This window comes from Cydia fagiglandana, chromosome 6 (assembly GCF_963556715.1).
Source record: "Cydia fagiglandana chromosome 6, ilCydFagi1.1, whole genome shotgun sequence".
Taxonomy (NCBI): domain Eukaryota; kingdom Metazoa; phylum Arthropoda; class Insecta; order Lepidoptera; family Tortricidae; genus Cydia; species Cydia fagiglandana.
Window position 1 is genome coordinate 13446351 of NC_085937.1, and position 27691 is coordinate 13474041.

Genomic DNA, 27691 nt, shown 5'->3' on the forward strand with positions numbered 1-27691 from the left:
TGTCTTTTAACTGAAGCCTATTTATGAAACTACGTCCTTCTTAAATATGGGGATACTGTTTAAATAATGTTAAGGTACCAGTTAATGTCTTTACGTTTTATTTAGGGCTTGTTATGTGTAAATGTTAAGTGCGAGTTCATACATTTGCTACTTGCCTTTAGTAGCAAATATAATATGTATTCGTACTAACTAAATATAATACTTACTAATCAAATAACAAACCATTGCAGCGTTCATTTTGTGGTTTATTACCGCCGATCAAACAATGTAACAACATAAGTTATGAAAAGCACTAAAGTAACGTGAATAGAAACTGCCGTCACTAACAATAAAAAATTCCATATTTAACATATGGAAAAATATATCTCAATAGCTCAGTAAAAAATATTTTTCTCAAACATGCAATGAAATATTGATGTTATGTTCCTTATAATAGGCTGCGAAGTATGACGTTTCAGGTGCGGCTAGGACAAAAGGTATTTAATGGAATTTCATACAAATCTTGCAGGCCTAGGCCGGCAAAGTCCTCTTTTTTAATTTTCATTTCACAGATATTTGTGACACAGCATCGTGGCATTCATCCATAAAAAAAAACTAGAGGCAGTATTGGCTTTATGGTTCGTAATGACACTGCCACTACGCCTATAAAAAAAAAAACAATGTTTGCTATAATTTGCAGTTTTATTTGTATAAAATCAACATGAACTTAATAAATAATACATTATTAACCAAATTTTATAATTTTAAATTATAAATTTAACTACACAAATAAAAACATTTAAAATATTTCATCTAAACGTTAGCGGTAAAAAGGTCTACTCAAACACGCGTAGTTATTTTTTTTTAATTGTTATGGAGGTAAAGTTGAAAAATTTTCATTCTGTTTTATTGGATTTATGGTGCGTTGTTGATTTTTTTACTTTAATATGAGTTCCGACTAAATAATGAAATTAATTGTAATCGTAGGTGTTGGAATTGGCAGCGTAAGCAGAATTGATTTTAAATAACTTGCTGCCTCTGCCGCCAAGTCAAAGACGAAGTATGTATATGGTTGCTTATGGCAATTTTATTATTTGATAAACTAAGAAAAATGGCTTACAGCTTATTAGAAACAGTTTTGTGGCATATTTTAAATGAATGTAACTACAAATTCATCAACACTGTGGAAATTATACTTATTTACTCCATGCATAAAGCAACGATGTATGTGAAACATGTTATCAATATGAAAGACTATGTAAACTTATGTGACGAAAACGACAGTCAGACGGATACAAGGCGAAAAAATCAAAGATACGTGAAAATATACGGGTAGTAAAAATACACGACTCGTGTAAAACATACGCGTGATAATGATATAGGTACTAGTACGTGTTGGTTATATTTTGGGTGTAGTTTACTTTTAGTTTTTTCTATAAATAAAACTTGGGTTTCGTGGATTTTTTATTTTATTTATTTCATTGCATGTTTGAGAAAAGCACTATACATACCTCGGCGGGAAATGGGGTTGCCCGCGCTCAGACCTATCCGGCCTCGCTTCGCTCGGCCGTCTATATGTCTTCGGCCGGCAACCCCTTTTGTCCCGGCCTCTGTAGTAATGTACTATACTTATCCTTTTATCAATAAGAGAATAAGATAATTCTTTGTTTACATAAACAGGAAACCACTTAAAAGGAAATTGACGTGTTCAGATCTCAATACTCAGCGATGTCAAATCTATTAATTATTCATAAGGCGGTTTAATTATTTTATTGCATATTTAATACCGCCGACATTCTAGAGCCTTTAATGAAATATTTCCTTTGTACGGAGAGGACCTCGTTGAAACAAATTATGTTGGTGTTATTTACCTCTGTAAAGTAGTTAATAGGAATTTATGGTCGCATTTATGGTGATTTCAGGAAGCGGATAGAAACATCCGCAAGTGAATCAAATACACTCTTGTAATATGACATGTGGTAATGTATGAAAGTTGTGTTACTCAAGTGTGTATAGCCCATAATGAATTCAAGTTAGGTCAAGCATTTTAGTAGGTAGGTAAATAAATAAAATCGAAAATGAGGTGTGTTCACAGCAAAAACATATTTTGCAACATTTAGTACTTAGTAGATTTTAGTAAGTTTGAGATTAGACATATACCTATATATGTATGTATGTATATTGATGATGATGATCCTTTCAGCCGATTTCGACCATTGCGACCAGTTTGACTCCTATTAGTTAGCTCGGCGCTAGTGCGCCCGAAGATGAACCCCGTGATGCGAGGTGAACCCCCGGGCATATTAAATAAAAAAATCGAATCATCTAAGGACACATATTTTCTGTAGATACTCCTAACATAGCTAGTTTTTTATTCTCATTCAAATGAACTCCAGTATCGTAGCACCACGGGGTAACTACTATCCCTGGACATTTAGATACGCTTGGATCAAACAATTGTGTTTTAGCAACCGACAGAACTCAAATATTGGTGCGTTCCAGCACAACAATGTACGAGTTTGCAGTATACGCAAACTGATGCGAGGCGGAATAGATTTAACATTTCCTGTCACTAACATTGTACTTAGTTCGCAGAAGGCAAGGCCAAATATAATTAGTTACTGTAAATAGTGTAAATAGAAGGGGCATGCCTACTTAATTAGGCTTAGGTGTTCATAATATGCATACATCGGGGTTTTTGGTGCGGGATTGTTTTAAACTAGCCAAATAACAGGTAAAAATTGTAAAAAACGATACTAATTTAACATTTCTAAGCACATTTGGACACATATTTTACAATAAACAAAGTTATAAATACACGAAATCATTCCCGCACCGAAAACCCGGATGTATGATAATATGAAAACAGTTTTTTAGGTTTATTGTTTTACTTACAAATTTTACAGGTAATTATGAATCATACTATCAATATAATTCAATATCTATCTTTCACATGCATATTGCTTATGTATCTCTAATATACGTTGCATAATCAGTCATGTTATCCAAGATAACTAATTAAAATTCGCAAACTAACCTACACATGTCAATGTGTCAAGTACGTATAAAGAAGGATACTAGAATTAATTTGGTTACGAATGCCGAACACTTGAAATAACTTAACTTACATGTTTCAAAACCCTTTGACCATTTAGATTTAAATTAAGTACTTCCATGTTTCAAAGTTCTTTGACCATTTAGATTTAAATTACATTCAGATACCTATTTAACGGCTACGTCCTTGCTAATGTGATGTAAAAGTTGCCAATGCTACAAGATAAACCGCGAAAAAGATTAACATCATAGAAAGAAAATTGGCGACGCCGCGAGACAACCGCATCGGCAAATGTGAGAGAAAGGTGACAATGGCAATGAAAGTGTTTGCCTTGGCGATGGCGCCATGCTGTGTCAAGTGATCAATTTAGGTCAAATAAATTGCGAATTGCGAAGTTTCAAACCAGGAAAGCTGAGCGCGGATTGTAATTGCAATTCTTTTGAAATAGCTGATAGCTGGTATAACACAGGTTTTATGCGTGGTAGTGCAGAATTGCACTTTGGATGAGGGAAGATAATTAACTTTCAATTTTTTTCTCTTGACAATTTCTTGAAAAACGTTATGGCCGGTATCACTGCATTTAAAGGCTAATTACCCAGAGGTATTTATAATTGAAACCCATTCATGCGCATTTATGACTTATTTAATTGTAATAAATTTTATATTGCTCTCTGATAAGGGGCCCACTGATTAACAGTTCGCCGGACGGTATCGGCCTGTCAGTTGTTCGGACCTGTCAAAATTTTGTTCTAATTGACAGGCCGATACCGTCCGGCGGACTGTTAATCAGTGGGCCCCTTATCAGAGAGCAATATAAATTTTGTTATTCTGGTTCTGGTTGTTTTTGTATGCATACGTCTGTATAATACAATTTAAAACAATAATTTTACTTTAATCGACATGAAATACAGAAACGATCGTCATTAGTAATAAATAAGTCGTAAACATGAGCAAATTAACTGCCCCATCCCATCTGATACACAAATTGAGTCTGCGTGATCCACATTTACGTCGAATGTAGCCATCATGAAATGCAATATTTCGACGGACAACTTCAGCACACTCCTAATCTCTTCGATTCATGCTATTGCGAATTCGACTTTACTTAATGGTATTAAAGTTTGAATTGTAATCAATCAGAATTACGCCATGCGAGCTCTCAGAAATAACTGTCCGATTCGTAGTAGCCCCACTAATGAACCTCTTACACTTCGTCAATTAGTGGAAACTCGTAACGAGCAAAATTGTGAAGTATACGTATAAATTTATGCACAGATTGTAAGTAATTAAGTAATACATATAGGTAATAACCATTTTGATAGGTATTTTTAATTTTTAGTTTTAGTTATTTTAATTGTAGTTAGTTTTAGTTTGAAATTCCTGTTTATGCCTTTTAGTAATTTATATTAACAAATGAAAATTGTTGGACAAAATAACTTGAAGAAAGTAAGTTAGGATAATTAGCAACGTTTTGAATACCTACCTATTTAGGATTAACTGATCACCTAGTTGAATCATACAAATGAAAATATAGGTTAACAAAGCTCTACCTACCGATTGCTGCTCACAAATTGTAACGGTTAAACTACAAATCGAAACTGCAAATACTACTTCTTGTTTATATAGGTATATCTTTTGTTCATTGTTGCTTGCTATCAAGAAAATATGTTTAATCACTCAATACGCTTCAGTCAGTTTCAATCAAGATCCCAGTTGGGTGTATCGAAAACCGATAAATAGTTGCTATCCAAAAGAATGCTACAGCCCGCAATTTTAAATTCAGTTTTCAAATATAGCTAGCTCTCATGCAATTTCTATGTTCCCGTCCATCCCGACCTGACTCAATTGGATCTGCATCGGACGGGACTTTCAAGCAACGCCCAACCTAGTCTAGGAATCAGAACCATTTGCTTCCGCTCTCGAGTTTCTGCTGCCCTGCGGAAAAATGAGAGAATTCCGAATGAAGATTATGCAGATACTACGTTTTTCTCTTAGACAACAGGCCGCGTAGCCAAGATGCCAATCGCTTACGCTCCGTAGCGATCGAAACGCAGCTGTCACTGTCTCGCTAATATGGAAGAGTGATAGAGAGAGATAATGCTTTTCGTTGTCGAAGCGATAGCGATTGTAATCTTGGCTAGGCCGGCTGGTCCGTTGCGATGGAAATGAGAAGCTTTCCGCGCATTTCTGCACCATTGTCAACGCGCCGGCAGATTTGAATATGGAATATCGCGAGAAATATCCGCTCTCCGGTTTTATTTCCACTTGAGACGAGACTCTTTTGTCCCACTCCAGATGTTATTGTATTGCTACAAAAAGAATCAGATCAAACCGCGCCCTGGTGGCTTGTACTTTTTAACTGTTTCAATATGTCAATAATTTGTACCGCTTTGAAGTAACCGTCTGGCAGGTTTTGTATAATCAAGTGGTAAGTTTAATTAACCAGTTTACGTAATTAGTTGATCGATTACAGTTACGGTTGACTGGAACATTGTGAAGCGCAAACTCGACAGACATTCAGATTGAAATGTGTGATAGCATTTTAATTGTCGTTTAGTTTTGAATAGTGCCACCCTCTATTTCGCAGGTTTGAATATGACGTTGCGCTTAAATTATGTATGTAGTGGGCACTGAGTAGTGAGTAATCAATCTAACCCCCTGCTCGATGCGACATACTTATTATAGCTATGTATCTAAAACGGATGTTTATGGAGTAATAAGTAAAAGCCAGTTTGTTGCCGGTCCCATATTGGGATACCCTCCTCCAATTGAAGGGGGACTTAAATCTTCTCGAGGCTGAGGTGTAGGGTTCGAGCCGGTATAGCTTTATTTAACGTTCATTGTAATATGCCTATTTGAATAATCCTTATCTTTATTTTAAAGGATAAATGGCTGCTAATAAATTCCATGAGCCCATGCATTGAATTGAATTTGAATTGAATCCCAAAAATATTGATTCACAAGATGACAAGATTACAATCGCAAGTATGCAGTAACTGAAGTTGTAAGTCTGTGAATTAAATACTTCAATTGAACGTCTTACGAAAGAATGCAATTGTTCAATTCATCATAATTATTAACAGTCCCTTGACCTTGCAGCAATGAGATCTGATCATAATACACATAACATAACTGAAATTCCTTTACATAGGTTTAGGAAAGTCTTTTACTCGTACATAGGTTAATATTTAGAGTCGAAGCAAAAATCACGTATCGTTGCGTAAGCGTTAGTTATTTGTTAATCGTCTTGATCAGCAATAACAGGGTCAGAAATGTCAAACAAGTAGGTGTACTCATACAGGATGTATTGGATTAACCTCAAGGTCTGAATGCGATGACAGGTGCCCGTCTTCATGTTCGCAACTAGGGGAGAAGTCTATTTGCTATTCATTTGAAGAGACAGGATATGTGTCTGTTTGGTAAGTATTCGAAATTTAGGAAATATAATTTAGCAACAATGAGGGTTTCCGCGATCGAGTTTTTCACTAGATGACAGCACCGTGGCGAGAGGTCTAGCTGTCGTAATCCACCAATCATGCTTAATCATGTTTTTTTTATTGGTGGATTTTGACAGCAGCTGTCAAAAAGACCTCTCGTCACGGTGCTGCAAAACGTAATTCAAGACCAAAAAAAGTAAGAAATGTTGCCACTTTTTTACTAGCGCGTCTTGTATTTATGTACAGATAAATAAATAAAAGTACTTTTTTAAATAGTAGGAGTAAAATTACTAATGAATAAATTATCTTAGCGTGATTATTTATCAAAAGGAATTTACAATTTTGGAAACAAATTATTACAATGGCAACATTGTCTCACTTTTTTTGGTCTTGAATTACGTTTTGCAGTATATTGAAAATCTCAATCGCGGAAACCCTTATTACCTACGTTCCTACGTTTAACAATTTTGGTAATTTCGGAATTCGACGTATGAATATGAAATTTTATTAAGCTGTATGCTGTTTTGCATCCCAGATAAGTAAACGAAGCTTAAATTACCCTTGAGATTATATGAGTATTTATATCGCAGACTATATTGAAGTATACTATAAATGCATCAGATAGCTACAGTCCAGCATGTGAAGTTGCAAGGATTGCATCGATCTTAATTTAGTAAAAAGCTTCACAGTCAGCCCTTTATGGGAGCAATGACCGTGGTTTCGTGATGTTATCGACTATAGACGTACGTGACGATTTGTCACTCCCTGATAGGCATAATGATCCTGTAGGGAGACTAGGGAGTGTAGGGAACACCCACATGTGCATTCATTCCCTGGTGATTAATATGGCTATCGTAAATATCCGAAGTGGGGTTGCAAGTAGAATGGGATTCTAAAAATCACATACGGGTACGGCTTGATTTTGGTATCCTAATAGGTACAAGGTACCTGTACTGTAAAGTTTGAGTATGTATATGGTAAGATGTAATTTTACCATCCGAATAGGTGGGAGTGGGACAAGCATAAGTACAAATTTTAGAACAAAGCTAATTATTTTTATCAAATATTTAATGCGGGACAAATGCCGTAATTGTACAAACGTTTATTCTTGAAAATAACTCTTATTATCCAAAAGATATACTAAGGTAAACGTACTGGTGTTCGACGCGGTCCCATACATGCCATCTAGAAACTTAAGTCATTATCAATAGAGGTAACAGCAAGATGTCATCTATTGGGCATTAGCATGTCAAACACTAGTAAGTTTACCTTATACGTGTATAAATGTGAATGAAAAATAATTTAGTGAAACTGCAGGAAAACTATAGTTACAATCAAAAACAATAACGCTACGTAGCGTTATGTATCTGTATCCGTAAGAACGTTAGGTCCTAACTTTAGGTCCTAACGTTCTTACCGATAAGTCTAAATCAGCGTAATCTTATACAGTCATGATTACTTGGAAAACAAAGGAATTCCGTGTTACGGTTATTACAAAACGCGACGAGATTATAAATTGTCTACTTTAAAAACACTGGCTGTTTTTGTGCTTTCACTGGTATTTTCACGACATTAAAGAGGAAACGGCATTTTATGAAAAAGGAGCCAAAGTTTGCTCCATTCATTTTTATTGAAGTAATATTTTGTGCGTTATACCCATTATAGGGGCGCTACACACAGGCAAGAAGTGTGTAAAGATGTATTTATATTTGCCTCTTTTGTCCCTACAAGAAGAGAAAAATATAAGTTAGAAAGGGTAAGTGAGTTGTTGATCTCGAATAAATTATAGGGTTCAATACACTAGTACTTAATTTTAAAATTAATATTTATATTCGTAACTTCGAGACAAAAATTAATGTGAAGGTTGTAATATAGGTATAATACGAACAGGATATTTGTCTCGCCAAGATTTCGTAACAACAACATACTAAAAGTAATTCAAAGTAACTTCGTTCACGCCCAATAACAAAGTTCGTAATGGATATGAGTTACGCTCGGACTCTATCAGGCCTGAAATATCCTTATTATATAACTAGGTACCTACTTGTAACTCGTAAGAGCTTTGTGATATATTTTAAAATAGGTACTTAGTAAGAAAAAGAGGAAGTATTTACCTACTTTGATTATGTTGTTTTAATTTCAGTTAAAAAACCATGATTTTTACGTGACGAAGGCAGGATAATATGTGAGTGTTGTTATGTCTGTGTATCTATTTCTTAAGCCAAGCGCGCACCACGATTTTTTGTCGCGCGATAATTTAGTCGCAGAAATGTAACGTATGGGTTTATATGGCGGTGCGCGCATATGCGACAAAAAAATCGCAGCGATTTTAAAATTGTGATTTGTTACATTTTTCCGCGACAGCGCGCGACGCGATTGTCGCAAAGTGAATTGCAGCATACGAAGCTGTATGGCCCCGCGCGCACTGCGATAATAAAATCGCAGCCGCGACCTCAGTCGGCATTTCGCTCTCCAAGCGTCAACATATCGGAACCAGGCCGCGTAGCCAAGATGCCGATCGCTTACGCTCCGTAGCGATCGAAACGGAACTGTCACTGTCGCACTAATATGGAAGTGTGATAGAGAGACATAATGGTTTTCGTTGTCGAAGCGATAGCGATTGTAACCTCGGCTAGGCCGGCTGCTTCTCCAATGGAGTTACAAGATGAGACGCTAGATGTTGACCGTTTAATTATAGAAATAGAAGGAGATCACCTTTGTGGTATAAATACTCAGTCATACAGCGATTGCATATTGTTTCACGACAAGCGACTGGTACGACATCCATGTCGAGAATGAACAAATCGTCGACTTTTTCATCGCAGTGCGCGCACTGAATTTTCTGCGATAAATTACAGCGCGATTCTAAAATCGTGTCGCAAAAATTAAAATCGTGGTGCGCGCTTGGCGTTAGACACGGCAGACCAGGCCGTGTAGCCAAGATGCCGATCGCTTACGCTCCGTAGCGATCGAAACGCAACTGTCACTGTCGCACTTATATGGAAGAGTGATAGAGAGACATAAAGCATTTCGTTGTCGAAGCGATAGCGATTGTAACCTTGGCTAGGCCGGCAGACGGTTGTTTTCTCGAGTCATTAAATGTGTTAGGAGATGGCACAGGCAACTGGCATTCGGTGTCTCATTATGTAATTTTTTTTTTCATTTGCTACACGACGCTAACCAAGCATTTATTTCTCTCTCAAAACCTGTCGTAAATAAATATGCATTTCGAATATCTGTCGAACTCGGTCAAGTCCATCAACATATACACTTATTTATATTACATTTCACAAGCCTTTAAAGGTAAGGAGGGCTGCAGACGAGACGGACACGAGCGACTTTAGTTTTTGCGCGACTTTCCACAACGGGGCATGGCGGCTGCGAGAAACGTGTTGGCACCCTGGCGCTGACCGACCAAGCTACACGCCTAGCGGATAGAGCTTTTTATTTATTTAAACTCTATTTTTGCCAATTGGGTATCTATTGTAAAATATTTATGGCGTCATTCAAAAACATTTGAGAAATCCAACTAACCGTTGATAATCGTTTGTCCCTATCCGTCATTCTGACTTTTCTGCCAGGCTAGCATAGGAGTCCCGCTGGTAGTCTATCTCGAGATACTGTCGCGCCCCTCCTGTCTAGGCCTGTTTTTTAGAAGAACGCAATTTTTAACAGGAGTTTAGTAAGAGGTTGCTAACTTGCTAAGTTTTATGAATTGAATAGGGTCGTTGATTATTTCATCTTGTTAAGAGAAAGGGAGATGGGCGGATTTATCTTCATTCAATATTCCTGTTAAGTTTTATTAATTAATGAATTAAGGTACTTATTTTTCGAAACGATCTATTAACGTAGGTATCATTATCAGTTTTCTGAACATTCGCTATAAGTAGGCGTTTTGATTACACCGACTTCGCAAAGAAGCTGGGCCGGCATCCGCAGGCCGGGCAGCACACTTACACTGATTTATAGAGGAAGCCGCAAGGGGGGACGTGACGCTATCTCCGGTACTTCTGTTTTACACTCCTACTCTAAAACGACACTTTATCTTGCTACACCTACGACGCTTACGACCTTTCTTATCTGTGGCTCTTTTGGTACGTGCCTATACTTCGATATTAAAACGACGTTCTATGTTCCAATTTCCATGGCGCTTACGGCTCTCTGGTTGTGTTACTTGAAATAGTACTGATACTGCTAACTGCTCTAGGGCAACCACACCGTTAGGTACTACAGATCTAAAACTACTACTAATAGTAGGTAGTTATAGGTGTTTTGAACGATCGCGCTTTGATTGAGCTGAAAATATCTAAGCAAAGATAACGCAGGACCAATACCGGGTGTACCCGAATTGATAACGTAAATAAGTAACCTTATGCATAATTTCTGGCTGCGTATCAGAAGTCATGGTCATTGTTGCGAACGCAACCTTTATTTGTATAATACAGTAACTAAACGCAGCCGTCGGGCTCGGCTAGTATTTGGAAGCTTTTTCTAAAGCACCAATAGGAGCGCTCCACATATTATGTATCGCGGCCAATTAGAGGAACCCAAATCTTAACCACTATTTTCGGACATTAAAATTATGCAAATCACTCTTTCATCAGCCTCCATACGATTACCACACCACTTTTACATTTAACCGTTTAGTCAAGGAACCCTTGTAAAATCAGTACCTATTGAAATTATAATAGTTTACTTCAAATCGAAGCTTTTTATTTGAGTCGTCGAGATCCTGACCTGCACGGCGGCTACAGTCATAAACAAAACTGAATATAGGATCGTAAACAAAAGCTATGTGTTCACGATACCGCTTGCAATGCTACGAAAGTAAAATCAAACTATGTGATAAACACATATGTAGGCAGGCTGCGGGTGTATGATGGTGTTAAAGCCCTTGTATGTATGTCTGCTATTAGGAACAAATATACACGATCAAGTAAGTAATAGGTATCCAACGCCTCTATAAAAATTAGATAAAAAAAAAGTAATAGGTAATATTATAAACTTGCATAAGTCTGCCCGCGACTAGATTCGTCTGCGTAGAATGAAAATATACGTAATCAAAACTATCTGATGTCCTTCTCCGGGACTCAAATTGTCTCCATACCAAGTTCCATCTAAATCGGTTCAGCGGTTGAAGCGTGAAAACGTAACAGACTGACAGAGCAACTTCTGCAATTATAACATTACTTAGCTAGCAGGGATTACTCGTATTTAAGAAATTGAAAGTAATTTTTAATTCAGAACTCTACTATGTATTAGTTGAAATTAAATGAAAGTCTCAAACTAATTACCCGCCCCTGTGGTATAACTCGCATACCTACCAAAAGCCTCAGGCAAAAGCTAGAAGATAATTTAATACCGCGAGACAGAGGCCGTTGGCTTGTCCTTTATGACCTCTGCCCGATCTTTGAGAGATTACTACAGAAAAATATAGTTTTCTTTCCTTTCTGGAGAAAACCGTAGAAAACCGTACTGACCGTCGATATGTTAATTTTCAATTTAGGTTTAGGTACCTACCTGTTGCTTGGAACCTTTTAAAAGTTTGCTTATATTCAATGGTTACGAGTATGTTATGTTTTTTTTTTTGAAAAATTAATAGCAGTTTCAGTTCTAACGCGCCGCCATTGATACATACTTATAAGTCCATTGTAAATAAAGAATATTTGTGCAATATGTAGGAGTATTCCTTGACGTTGACTTAGAATAAAGTAGTAGTAGTAGTAGTAGTAGTAGTAGTAGTAAACTCTTTATTGTACAAAAAGACATATTAAAAAAACCGGGCAAGTGCGTGTCGGACTCGCGCACGCAGGGTTCCGTACCATAATGCAAAAAAAAAACAGAAAAAAATGCAAAAAAAAACGGTCACCCATACTGACCACGCCCGACGTTGCTTAACTTTGGTCGAAAATCACGTTTGTTGTATGGGAGCCCCACTTAAATCTTTATTTTATTCTGTTTTTAGTATTTGTTGTTATAGCGGCAACAGAAATATATCATCTGTGAAAATTTCAACTGTCTAGCTATCACGGTTCGTGAGATACAGCCTGGTGACAGACAGACGGACGGACGGACGGACGGACGGACAGCGAAGTCTTAGTAATAGGGTCCCGTTTTACCCTTTGCCCGTTTTACCCTAACATACAATTAGCAAGAAGTACAAAGGCGAACTTATCCCTTTGAGGGAATAAAATGAGACAGAAGGGACAAATGATGATCAATATGCCTGATAATTCTATTTCACTAATTTAAGTGAAAGCTAAACAAAATGCATCACACTTTAACTATGCCATTCTATCTTGTTTTTTTTCTTTAAACAATAGAGATCCTTTATAAAACAAGTACAAGACTATTGTCATGCATTATTATTGTGTATCCAGAAGTAGGACATACCTAATACAGGCTGGATTGTTAAGGCAAATCATATAGCATACCTACATAAGTACATACTCATATATTTAGGTACTTAATCACAACTCCAGAGTGAGGGATATAATCTAAGTTCGTAAATTTCGTGCAACTATCTCATTCATTCTAATTACGCCTTAGTTGGAGTAAAAGAGAAAGATGCCCGAAATTGGCGAACTCAAGTTCGGTAGGCCCTTAGGTGACGATAGCTTGTCCGCAAGAACCCGAACCCTGCTGAACCCGAAAGTTGTAAGAAAAATAAATAATTTTAAGCGTTTAGGTATATTATGTTAACTGTGATGCCATACAACTGTAAATCTTTTGAATACTTTACTAGGTACTTACTAATGTCAAGTAAATAAGTGCAATAGAGTCTAATCACAGACAAAACATCCTCCAGACTGAGCATAGTCGCGCTACCCACTCTGCCAGGCATACGGTAATTTTACTCCATGTTCGAGTCGAAAGTGTCTTTGTGTGACGTCCGTGTCTTTGAACGGACCAATCACGGCACGGGACTTCGCTCACCTCGTCCCGCGCACCCCCGCATTTGTAGCATCATCGGCTGCATGAAATAATTGCTCTAAACTCGGTCTAGAGGATTCCTAGTCTATGAGTCTAATTTAACTTTACAACGACTTGGACAGAAGAATGTTAGGAAGTATTGTTATTAAAGCCATATTATTATTTTTATATAAATTTTACATAAATAAATTAATAATGACATTATCACACTTTGTCAGTGCAAATTCCAGCAGTTAGTTGGGTCTGTCTCTGCCTAAACCAAAACCAAAACTTGTTGTACCTATGTAAGTTGTTAACTTTATAGGTACGAGTACCTAATAATTTGTCTTAAAGGCTAAAAAGACCAACTCAATTCAACAATTTATCGTATTGTTGAATTCTGACGTACTTACTTAACTATAATATTACCAATGCTGAACAACTAGAACTTTTAGGATAATATTAAATGTGATCCGCGATTGCACACAGTTCGTACTGAACTCGAGGTATCTTTACGCCGGTTTTCTGAGGCCAACGCTCGCCTACACTCGTCCAACTATGGGAGTACAGTGTGCCCGCGCATAGATATAATAAAGAGGCTCAATTCATCCCATTTCCTGAGCCCGGCGCGGGCGACCCACACGGGAATTATTGGATTAATATAATAATACGAAGGCCGAATGCGGGTTCGAACTGCTTCACACTAACTCTAGGGAAGTATTAGTTCGTAATTTAGCATTAGAAAGAACTTGCAAGAAGGTAAGCGATTTTGACATGTCTTTTAATTTAAAAACGCTTTTTAGTTATCAAAAACTATTACTTATGAAAGCAGAAGGATATAAATGATCGTATTAGATTCATAATTGTTACATATTTGCCGTAACTTATTTTAAAAATGTGTTTTTTTTAAAAGACACATCAAGATTGTTTACCTTATTTCTAATGCTAAAAAAACGAACTATAGGGAAATAGAGTTAGACCAAGATAAGTAACGATTTTGATAGCATACGCAGTGCAAGTGTTATTTATTGAAACGACAAACTTCTATCAGGCGTGGCTCACTCCGCGATTTCGTCGCTTTGTTACAGGTACCTAGCTAAAAGTACGCCGCGCATGGCGCTGTAGCCACCTAGCGACCATATCTGCCCTCATCGTAACAGACGCGTTCTGTTAGAGAGTGAGTCTTCTGTACCTAGTACTACTATTTATTATGAGACATCGGTAAGTATAATAATACTTACGCTGCGTGTGCTATCAAAATAGTTGCAGACAACTCTAAACATATCCGTACACGGCGGGAGGAAGTTGATAACTCGAGATATTCTACTGAAGAAATTTGAACTTAAAGCTAAATTACATAAGGTTCAAATTTCTTCAATTTTTTCCAGCTAAATATCAACTTCTTCCCGACGTGTACGGATATTTTCTCCTTATTAATTTGAGATGTAATGTCAGTGTTGCCAACTTGGCATAAATGATGTCAGATCTGGCATATTTTCACTCGCTTTGGCACCAAAATTTTCCATTTAGCATCTGGCATATTTTTAGCATAATTTAGTCTAAGCCAAGTTTGCACCAACTTGGCAGCAACAATATGCGCCATCGCCTTATGTGGTTCATATTTTCATATGAATTTTGACTTTAGTGGACGGATGGACGTCGACGGACTATATAAAGTTGGTCAAGCAGATCTTGTCAGTAGAAGAAATAGGCAAATTTGAAAAATGTATGTGTTTTAAGTGTCTAATTTCAAGTGATATTTTAGCATTTTTTTAGCATAGAGGTATTTCAAAAAACGTTGGCATAATTTTGGCATAATCTAAATCAAATCAAATCAAATCAAATCAAATCATCTCATTTATTCGTGATAAACTATAACATACACAAGTAAATAACAACAAAGAAAGTTAAACATAAAATAAATATTTCCATTTAGCATCTGGCATATTTTTAGCATAATTTAGTCTAAGCCAAGTTTGCACCAACTTGGCAGCAACAATATGCGCCATCGCCTTATGTGGTTCATATTTTCATATGAATTTTGACTTTAGTGGACGGATGGACGTCGACGGACTATATAAAGTTGGTCAAGCAGATCTTGTCAGTAGAAGAAATAGGCAAATTTGAAAAATGTATGTGTTTTAAGTGTCTAATTTCAAGTGATATTTTAGCATTTTTTTAGCATAGAGGTATTTCAAAAAACGTTGGCATAATTTTGGCATAATCTAAATCAAATCAAATCAAATCAAATCAAATCATCTCATTTATTCGTGATAAACTATAACATACACAAGTAAATAACAACAAAGAAAGTTAAACATAAAATAAATAAATAGTTTACCACGAAATGGTCCCGCCTCAGCATAAAATGCTAACCCAAAAGTCAGCGCTGATCTTCCGGTGAGACCATTTGTGGGTCACGAACGCAGCTGTACGACACGGCCCCATCATAAAACAGAACGCGACTTGGCGGCGGAGAGTGGATGGGCGGACGGGCAATCAGCGCCATCTGCCGGTGAGATGTCAAGATGACATAAGGCCATGTCGTACAACACGTGCTGTTCAATAACAAGTCCATTCATTTTATTATTATCTTCTAAAACGACTAAAACACTAGTATCAGTGCATAACACTAAAGAAAATAATCGTGATTACATGATGAATTAAAAGAAAAGTACAATCTTACAACAAAAAACAAAGAATACTACCTATAGGTGATTAAGGTGTACAAATACTAAAAAAAACGACTGACAATGGAATAAAATAAAGCTTGACTTTTCGTTTTTACGAGTTTTTTACATGAAGAAGATGAATTATTACTTAAATATAAATATAACGCACAATAGTGATGCAAGAAGAAATGACAAAGAACAACAGTTTTCAGACGCATTGAGTGAAAGTGAGGATAGGACAGAAAAGACAGGTAACCTATATTACAATATTATTGATTTGCCCACAAGTATATAAAAAAAAAAGTAAAAGTAAAACAATTAACAACCACATAATTATAGGAATAAGAAATTACACTAAAAGAAGCTAGTATCATGTCTTAAAGTCTCCTGTTGCCGCTGGTGTTGTAGTGTACATAGTTTAAGCTTGGCTTTAAAACTTATTATGCTTTGTAGGTTCCTGAGGGGTGGAGGAATGTTGTTCCAGCAGCGGCTTGCCGTGTACCTAAAGCTCCCACGAAAAGCTGCCGAAGCATGTTGAGGTGTCACCAACTGCACACTGCAATTACGCGCCCCAAGTGACCTACGGGTGGACATCCATGATAACTTCTCGAAGAGATACGATGGGGACTTGTGTTTTACTACGCCAAATAAAAGATAAGCCAGATGAAGCTTGCGACGGTGTAGCATTTTGAGAATACTGTGCTTATTTAGAAAAGGAGTCACGTGGGCTCTTGGTGGAATGTTGAAGCAGAAACGAGCACAAGCATTTTGTACCCGCTGAATAAGTCGCTTTGTTTTTGCCAGAAGACGTGGACCATAAACCAAATCCATATAGTTTAATTTAGACAGGACAAGTGTTTCAATCAACTGAATGCGCAATGTTTCATTAATGAACGGTCGTATGTTATATAAAAGTTTAAGCCTGTAGAAACAGTTTCTCACAGTTTCCGCAACATGCTTTTCAAATCTGAGTTCACTATCTACAATTAAGCCTAAATTTCTAGCCTCATACACTCTTTCAATGGGTTCACCCGATAACATTACATCTCTAGCAGGTCCTATGTTGCTCAACTGAATTTTGGTGCCGAATATCAGATATTTTATACCCATACCCATATCCTTACCCATTTTTAAAAAACGTCTAAAAGAGCACTATTTATCTCTTTCTTAGTCTTGGTCATTTAATTCATATAAGTTAATTCCCCTTTATATTTTCGCTACCTGGTCGTTACTTCTCTCGCTTGAATGCTTAGCATTTATCTATGTAGTTTATGTAGTGTATTATTGGCAGTTAAATAATTTATGTAGTTTAAGTAGTGTATGTTTCATTGTTTTTAGTCTATAATTTAAAGTAAGCGTATCATATGGATATATAGGTACATATATTTTATTTTTCTGTTGTTGTTTTGCACTGCCCAATAGCTTACTTCTTGCCACTGTTTCGCTATCTGAAGGTTGTCTGGAAGAGATCGCTTTATAGCGATAAGTCCGCCTGTTGTTACCTACTCATTTAAGTCCTGTTTTTTTTTTTCTATTATGTACTTTTCTTTAGTAGTGCACAATAAAGAATTTTATTATTATTATTTGTATGTCTTTTCCATATCTCGGGACCATGGGGTCCCGGACCTTTGGGAGGCGTACGTGGGGCCGAAGCCAACAGCGCAGAGGCCCTTTAAGACACTTTAATCTAAAAGCAAGGGATACACATGGCGGATACCATCCCCGAACGCACAATGTGATACATCCGGAGATGGTCCCCTCCAGGTGCAAAGACTATTGCAGTGCAGCACTTTTGTGCTGCGATGGGAACTAAGGTCATGGGCTATAGATTTGAAAGTTGGATGGACTGGATAATGGGCTATGGGAGAGACTAGCGGACACCTGCCGTGACAATCAGTCTCAAAATTGTATAAGACAGGTGGTGACTCGCCAACTCATTGAGTGGGCCCCGCAATGGCCGCACGCACAGTGCGACAACAGGGCAACACTTTGGAGCGGCTGTGAGGTTGTCGAGAGGTGAGTCTGCGGTAGCCAGATCCCGGTAATCCGTTCAAGGGCCGCCGGCGTTATGACATTTTACACTTCCAACCTGGAGCATAGGTCCCGCTCTTGCGACTCCACTCTGGCCGGCCAATCAAGGCAAGCACAGAGGTGAGGGCCAGATGACAGGGCCCTCTGGAATAGGGGTCCGCGGTGTCGCCACTCACCGTCAGCTCGCCACAAGCTGCCCCCGCGGGGTTATTATTATTATTATTGTTTCTCCTTTTTGGACTTCACGGGCCTATAAATCCCGGTCTTTTGATAGGCTTGCGTGGGGATATAGATCCAACACGTAGAGGCCCTTTGGAGAGTTTTAATGTCATGTAGAACGCCTGCTGGAACCCGTTCACAGGCGCAACAATAGACACCCGTGAACCGGTCGCAGCAGGCATTGGGACTATTGTAGAAGAAGTGAACAGTATACCGGTTTATGGATTGATGTTTGGGTGGACAATGAGACTGGGCTATTGTAAAAGAGGTCCGGACACCTGCCATAACAATGTAAACACCGTCATCGAGACAGGCGATGACTCGCCGCTTACTAGATGGGCCCCTGAAACTGCCGTCGTAAAGACGACCAGGAGCAACATCGGTGTGAGCGGCTCAGGGGTGTCGAGAGGTGTGCGCCGCTTTCTACCCAGTGGCTGTTAACAGCCACTGTGCCAACTCGCGTCTTATGCATCTTTCACTTCCACCCCTGGAGCATATAGCTCTAACGACTCCTCTCTGGACGGCCAATTAAGGCAAGCCAGAGCTGAGAGTCCTGCGGGTCTCCTTGGGGTCCACTCCGACCGACGAAGACACGCCGGAGACGGAGACCCTGACCGACTCTCGGGAGTACTCGGGTCCGTGGGGTCGTTACTCCCCAACAGCTCGCCACAAGCTGCCCTGCGGGCTTATTATTATTATTATTTTGTCTTAGATGGGTTGAGCATAAGACTATTGTCTAGTGCCCAAGATGCTATGTTTGCAAGATCTATATTAAGTTTTTGTATAGCACTGTCAATTTCAGATGGTTTACAGGAAATGTATATCTATATGTCATCTGCATAAATATGATATTTGCAGTGTGTAATATGAGTCCCGATGTCTGCTGTATATAAAATGAACAGGATTGGGCCGAGTATCGATCCCTGTGGTACACCTCTGGAAAGGGCCATTTTACCTGAGACTTTAGCTGATCCATCACTTAAGCTCAGTTTAACATACTGCTGCCGCTCACTGAGATAACTATGAAACCAACGCAGTGCACTGTTATCAAAGCCATAATAACTTAGCTTAGACAGCAGCAGGTCTGTATGAATGCAATCAAATGCCCTAGAAAAATCAAGCAGTACAAGTAGTGTGCACATGCCCTTATCTTGTGACCAAAGTATGTTGTCTGTGACATCTAGCAAGGCCGTCACAGTGCTGCGCCCCTTCCTGAAACCCGACTGTACATCTGGTAAGATACCGTTACTCTCAATGTAGTTATTTAGTTGTTCACACACAATCTTTTCCAGTATCTTAGACATACATGGTAGAATGCTGATAGGCCTAAGGTCCTTTAATTCGGAGGGGTTAGAGGCTATCTAGACATTAGTATAGCATTTTTTCAAAATCCGAGTTGGCAACACTGTGTAATGTTGAGGCCGATGGGTACATGAGCAACTAAGACAACAGTTGTGGGAGTAAGTGGGCGGTTTAGGAACTTGCGTAAGATTAATAAGTGCGGTAGTTACATTTAAATGGGTTGCATCTAATTTTTTAAAGTACCTACATAAACATAACTACTTATATACCTATAGAGCATTGAGAGCAATACATTAATACGCACCTACGTACTAGGCGCGCACTTACATATATGTATTGTACATATTTTCTTATAATAACTAACGAAACTTGACTCAAGATATTACTCTTTGGGTAGTTACCTAATTATATTTTTATGCTATACCTTGCATACTAGACTAAGTAGCATCTAGTAATCATAAAACGTCTATGTCGTCTATGAAATGAAAAAAAAACTTTGAATTTGATAGAGGAAAATATATTTTTTATTTTCATTAACTATATACCTCGGAAAGGTACCTAATAACGCCATCCTGTCCCATCCATTATCGACCATACGTCATTTTTAGGGTTCCGTACCCAAAGGGTAAAACGGGACCCTATTACTAAGATTTCGCTGTCCGTCCGTCCGTCTGTCACCAGGCTGTATCTCACGAACCGTGATAGCTAGACAGTTGAAATTTTCACAGATGATGTATTTCTGTTGCCGCTATAACAACAAATACTAAAAACAGAATAAAATAAAGATTTAAATGGGGCTCCCATACAACAAACGTGATTTTTGACCAAAGTTAAGCAACGTCGGGACTGTCGGGAGTGGTCAGTACTTGGATGGGTGACCGTTTTTTTTTGCTTTTTTTGCATTATGGTACGGAACCCTTCGTGCGCGAGTCCGACTCGCACTTGCCCGGTTTTTATACAATGTCACGGCTTGTACCTGTCCACACCACATGCATGTTTGTAAAACATGTAATTATAGCAGATAATAACGCGCTTACCGCTTAACGTTTACCGCCGACTCGTTTACATAAAGTAAGGTGCGGAATCGTGTACTTTCCGTTTTATGGACCGTCTGTCCATAATTTTATGTGTTTTATGGACACGTACCCCAATTACCATGGACTCGATTACATTGACATCTTATTTTATAATTGTTTTGTTGTAATTTTAATCGTTAATTTATTGCCTAAGTATATTTTATGTACTTTTGCCATACGACTAAATAAATTACATTGTACTTAGGTACTGATGTGTAGTGTGTATGCACCCAAATGGCGACGCAATTAATTATTGTAAAATTTGGCAGAAGTTATTTATTTATATTTTAAAAGGGTGGCAAATTTTAAATTATTTGCATTTTGTTACTTAATAAAGACTTTTTTTTAACATGGTAGTAGTACGTTTAATTTACCATTTCAATAATGTTAGCATACAATTTCATCGTTAAAATTAAAATATCTGAGAGACCGAGCTTTTTTCGGAAAAAATAAAAACTCGAAAATACGCGTTTTCCCATAGATTACACCCAGCTAGATCGATTTATCGCCCCCGAAAATTATAGCAAATATAGCAAATTTCATCGAAATCGTTAGAGCCGCTTCCGAGATCCCCGAAGTATATAAATAAATAAACAAGAATTGCTTGATTAAGTAGGTATTAGAATATACAAAAAATGCTCGTTTAAAGGTATTAGATTAGAAAGATATTAGATATAATCTTTAAATATTTACTTGCTTATAGCATCCTATTCAGAGCAATTAAGCTAACTAAACAACACGACATGGTTAATTAAAGGGACAGAAGGGTAGTTACATTTCTCTACGGACGCACTTATCTTAATTAAGAATGTATAACATTCAAGTCCTACAAATATACAAGCAACTTTACTTGATTTACTACTTAACTCCCCGAAGAGTCTACATGCAAACCGGAACCTATTAGCAAAAGAAAAATATATAAATATTAAAAAAAAAATAAAAAAAAAATATAACATACGGTTGGCTCTTTCCTCTCGCCATTTTTCCGAAGCACTCACAAAAATTAACACTGGCCGAAAAATCACTGATCACCAATTCACCGTCGTTCGATTTTTAAATTCGAATTTAAAAAGTTTCGGCGGCAAGCTGTCACATGAGCATGTTCGCGGGGTCCGTGTCGCCTCTCTCCGAGATCTCGACTCGATCCGAACGACGCAGGCGCCCTACTTCGATACCATAACCAGTCGTTTATGTGAGACTGAGACCACACGTTATCGTCTTCAATTGATAGAAAGGGATAACATGCATTGTACAAATAACTTGTTTTCAATAGTATTGAATGGCAAATTTCTTTACGCTAGTATTGTTAATTCGTCATTCTTTTGATAACGTTGGTATTTGTTTGATTTAAACGTATTTTGTGAGTCAGCGCAGGCTTGCTCAGTATAGTACATGTTACGCCACCTAGCGCCCTTTAACTGCAATATTTCACTCGCTGCCTCGCTATGAATAGTGCTTTGCGTAACCTGTAATGACCATTCGTTAGTTTACAATGAAAAGTATAGATGGATGCACTGTAGCTGTAACACTACCACAATGTTTGAAAGTCGTTATTTAAACAAAATAAGTGTTCCGTGAACAAAGTTTTGTACGGAACACTAAAAAGTAATTTATTAAACTTGTTAGTAAATTTGTTAACACTGATACAAACTATCGTGATAATATAATACGTTACGTAGGTACCTCTTATGAATTAGTAGTATTTTTTTTCTTGTAGGTATTTACTAAGTTAACAGTTAACACAACTGTAAAAAAATGTGTTAAGTAAGTACCTACTTAACTAATTTAGCAGACTTCTCTGTTTCGGTAATCACAAACGGCGATGGACTACATATAACTAGGTAGGTACTTACAGTGTATGAATGTCCAAATATTTGTCCATATATAGTTGGTCAAGCAACTTTTGTCAGTAGAAAAAGGCGGCAAATTTAAAAATTGTAGGCGCGAAGGGTTATCGTCCCATAGAAAATTTGAATTTCGCACCTATAAACGTGAAAGATTATGTACCTATATAAGCTTTTTAGTCTTCCGTAGTCAACTAGGAATGTTGGTTAGCTCATTCACTTATGAAAATAAAAAGTACATAAAGCACAAAAAATAATGCCGAAATTATCAATTTGCATTTAATCGTATGAAAATAACAGTTACCTTTTGTTGGAATTTAAACTTTATAATTACCCAAATTTCAATTTCGCTGTCCCGCTTCGGGAAATTGTTTGTTTGCTCGGACTATCCGGACTTTATTGTCAAATCAAGGCAACCGCTTTAGTACCTAAGTCATAAACTCTCTATGTACCTATTTGACGGGTTTCTACTGAATGTAAGTATTAAGGTGACAGTCCATTTCCAACGACAGCTGCACTACTGTTCATTTTACTATGGAAATTGACAATGACAGCGACGCGTTCAGTACCGTTACGGTAGTGCAACTGCGGTTAGAAATGAAATGTTACCATTAAATGTTGTACATATTTACTGTGGAACGTACATTATGAATTAGATGTCTCAGACCCTCGTCACTGTCACGTGTGTATTGGGTATTGAACGAAACTGGACGAATCTGAGAAAAATCTGTCAGGTGGATCAAAAAGGTACCTATGCACAAATTGATATGGCTGCGATATTCCTGCGTAGATACAGGTAGATTATTTCTTATTTGTGATTTGTGATTGTCAGACGGTATTTATAGTTTTCCACCTGAACACAAACAAAATAAAGCCGATAATTAAAACACTTTCCCGGTATAATCTAATAATAATAAATAATCTATTATAAAAACCCTAGCCTAAGAAGAATGATGAATAAAGAGAATAATAAATAATCTCTTCAAACGACCTCTACGTGTTGGATCTATATCCTCAGTGGCAATACTATAAAGTGAAACGTTCAACAAAGTTTTATTAGGTAAGTAATTGTTTATAAGTATAACCACGTCAGATGTATTTCACGAGTAAATTCATTGTACGCGTATATATTTAATCCGTTTAAATATGTAGTTTAATATCATGCGTAACTATCACGGTATCCGAAGACAATATTAGTTTATGGTAAATATTTTAATTCTTTAAAACTGTGTCTAAATCAAAATCACTAGTAATTATACGATTCCCAGAATAGGGAACTCTACAAGTTCTACAAAGCGCGATGAAAACCTCATCAAATATGCAAGAGTTCGTTCACAGAGAGTTCACGAACTTTGTATACAAACGTAAATATATGCGTAGATATTGTACATATATAAAATATGACCATAGTAAAAGTTTTATTATATATCTATCTTTGTTCTACTCTGAATATTTGGGGAAGACTAATTAATAAAACACTATCTACGGAATAATAATCAATCACCAAATCATATGGCAATAAGTTTTGTAGAACTTTCTGCGTAGCTAATATAATAATATTGATCACTATCTTATTTGCTGTGTTTGTTAATTTTGCACAGATATTTCTAGTATAGCATAAGCTATGTAAATAATTTCTAAATATTTCTAATTTAAGACAATTAATGCTTGAACTACTTAATGTTGTAGAGTATATGTTGTTGTTAATGTTGAAAACCTTTAGTTAGCATTGATGTTATGGGCACGTAAAGTCGGTACCTTGCCGCGTTAACTAGGTGCTTTAACGTAGTTTAACGGTCGCCGTACCCATAGTTCATTACATTTTTCGTAGATGTTAACTACCTACACATTCGTAGGTAAAATTTCAATTAACGCGATGTTGGAAGTTGGAATTGACTGCTGTTGAAGCAATATATTTTATATTCCGGCAATTTTTAGCAACAAGATGAATAAAGATTGAATAACCAATAAGCAGCTCAAAAACCAGCAGTAAGCATCTCTACGATCGGAAGAAAGCCGAAAGAGAAGAGGATGTTGCCTCGTAGAGCTGCTACAGGCCTCCAATTAAAGCAATAGCATCGACTAGCCAGGTGGCAATTTTGCCGAGTGCACGAAGATTGGACGTTTGAACAATAGAGGAATGTCCTCTTTTCCGACGAGACGAGGGTACACCAACGACAGGTGCAGGGGGTGTATAGGAGGCAGGGAGAGCAATTTACACAAGCCTGCACTGAAGAAACCGTCTGCTAAGGGGACGGATCTCGCATGTTCTGGGGCGGCATTTCGATCGACGAGTAAACTGATCTCTGTGCATTTCCCGCACTGAAGGTGGTCACAGCAAGGGGTCCTTGACTGCTCGGCGTTACATAACGGTGTTCTTGGAGGAGCATGTGATCCCATATGATGGTTTTGTTGGATCCAACTTCCAGTTTATGCATGACAACGCCCGCTGTCACACTGCGTTGTTTGTGTGAGACTAACTGTGGAAGGTTGGGATCACCGTAATGGAGTGACCAGCAAGGAGCCCTGACCTGAACCCAATCGAACATCACTAGGATCAGCTAAACCGGCGGGTTCGGTCGCCTGATACTGCTCCTGCCACTCTCGACAGGCTTCAAAATGCCATTATTGAGGAGTGGAACAACTTTCCTCAAAAACGCATCGTGGCACTCATGACAGTCATGACTGATCACATGGAAGCTACTCGGAGGGCAAGAGGAGGCAGCACTAGGTTTTAAGTTTAGTTTTGAGATTGTTTTTTCTGTATCTGTTGATTTTGTAGTGATTTTATTCGTTGCAATTTTAACCTGAATACACGTCGATTCGTTTTTCCTGAAAATTTTCTTTTTGTATTGAGTAGATCGTCCATATTTTGACATTTTCTAATAGAGGATTTCATAACCTTTCAAATAAGGCCCCATAGTCTTATCTTGCCTTATATAATATAAGGTTTAAAACCGCTTGAAAGAAAAAAGTTAAGATGTGCGATTTTTTTGACGCTGAGTGTATGTATGCATGTAAATTTGAATATTATTATGAAGTACTCACATTTTAACCTTCTTTCCGTCCGTCTGCCCCGAGATCGTAGCAGGGGGCGGCGGCAGATCATCCATCGGCACCTCTTCGTTCGGCGGCGACGGCGGCGACTTATCGAACTCGGCGATCGGCGCTAGTTCCGGCATCGGCGACACCGAGTTGCTGTCCATCGCCGACAACTTTATAGGAGACACTTTGGCAATTTTTTAAAACTCTTTACAGCCCCCGGAACACCGGAGGAAGACACGAGATCGCGAGAGTCACAACACGGAACACAATTTTCGGATCCAAGTTTTCCAATAAGCCGACAACTTTCTGGATTAGCTCCGGACGTAACTCGGGACCTGCAAGCGATTAAACTGTTGTTTATTACTTCTTATAACAGTTTGTTCCGAGCTCTGAGTGAATTTGAGTTGTATTTATTGCTGTTTTCAGATTTTACGACAATAACTATTGGTCATTTAAACTTGTTTTCTTTCTCCATTTATTATTAAATGGGGCTAAGTGATCACTTAAAATAACGTTGTTTGTGTAGCGAATGTTTGTCTGGTCGGAAGCGCGGCAGGCCAATGTCCTGCACCCTACCATTACGCTTCCTATCCGCTTGACATGACACACGGAAGGGTCCGACGGACCCAAATAACTATACACGAATCACCACCGTCGGTCACGCGGCGTGAAATCAAAATAACCCATTATATACACCGTGTTTTTACTGAGTATTATTTACTTTGTCATATCACTGTTAATGAATAATTGGATACTATACCGGGTGTGGCCTGTAACATAAGCAAATAATTAAAACATAGATTGTACTCCTCAAACGGTGACACTCTTATTCAACAACTTTTAAAAATTATGAAGTATTTAGACTCCCTATTTTTCATACAAAATAAATATTATCTTCATTGGATGCCATCGCCACGCCATTATCATTGTGATTGACGTTGCTTGTCACGCCTTAAACATAACAAAATTCGCAATACATTGCGTCTTAGAATAAACTTTAAAGTGTATTAAAAATCAAACCACAAGTAATTTTTAAAAGTCGCTGAACAAATGTTGGTCAATATCAGGAGTACAGCCTACGGTTTAATTTTTTGCTCATATTACAGGCCACACCCGGTATAAAAAGACTTTAATTCCTTAACCAAATAGTTAATAACTGACTAACTACTTATAAGATATCAAATAAATGTTAAATCTAGGGTCGATTGCATCAAAAAGTTTCCTTAGGCCAGATTTTTTTTTAAATCGTCATTACTTTTAGTTACCTATATTTTAACTTCCAAACGTTTTATTAAAGATACCTAATCTTCATCACATTTTTATGAGTATTAATTTGACTCGTCGTCTCTTATTATTGAAGTGAAAATTGTCACTTACTTACTTATTCAATTTGGTTGCGCGAAGAACGTAATAACAGTTGATTTAAATTAGACTTAACGACTTCGGAAACAATTTGATAAGAGTCGATCGATTGCGGTGAATGGAACAATATAGGTAACAATATGGGCTTATCTTTGATTAAATTGATCACTCAATGAAGAAGCGTAGGCGTTGAGGCGATCACTGTAATTTATTAGGGTCTTGACAAGTGTGAATGATACATCATTGTACTCAATTAAAAAATGCTTTCGATTTGCGATTACAAAATACCGAAGTTATTTGTCAATTATGTTTGGATTAAGGGGCCCACAGATTATCAGTTCGTCGGACGATATCAGCCTGTCAGTTGTTTGGGGCTATCAAATTTTGCGTTTAACTGACAGGCTGATATCGTCCGGCGAACTGGTAATTTTTAGGCCCCTTTTAGATTCAAAATCATTATCCATATCTATTCTACAGAAACATTTACAACGTTTACAGCATCAAACTCTAACCTAGCATGTTTTTTCAGCAAATGGATTTTGGAAATGTACTTGTAGTAAAAAGCCATACTTTTTTATAATACGTCGGTGGCAAAAAAGCTGTTACTTAGTTCTGAAATAAATGTTTAAAAATCTGAATACTTCATTCTGATTTGGCTGAAAATGTTCCAATTAAGTGTAGCAAGTACGCGGTTTCAAATGTAAATCACATGAATGGAAAACATCAGGAGAGACGATTCAAACTAACAGCATTAATT

General features: G+C 37.6%; 1 protein-coding gene and 1 long non-coding RNA gene across 4 annotated transcripts in view; one reads left to right on the forward strand and one right to left on the reverse strand.

Annotated features, from left to right (window-relative positions):
• The window catches only part of LOC134665325 (plasma membrane ascorbate-dependent reductase CYBRD1-like), a 128868-nt gene that overhangs the window by 60300 nt on the left and 40877 nt on the right, over window positions 1-27691 (reverse strand). For 2 of the 3 annotated variants that reach the window (XM_063522247.1, XM_063522246.1), the window contains exon 2: window positions 25576-25907. In XM_063522247.1, coding sequence (XP_063378317.1) covers window positions 25576-25733 — 158 coding nt within the window. In that variant the 5' untranslated portion in view covers window positions 25734-25907. Of the gene's footprint in view, window positions 1-21641; window positions 21856-25575; window positions 25908-27691 lie in introns of those variants that run through there. The other variant, XM_063522249.1, reaches the window with a different exon arrangement.
• Window positions 1-27691, forward strand: part of LOC134665344 (uncharacterized) — a 444966-nt gene that overhangs the window by 58691 nt on the left and 358584 nt on the right. The window lies entirely within an intron of this gene.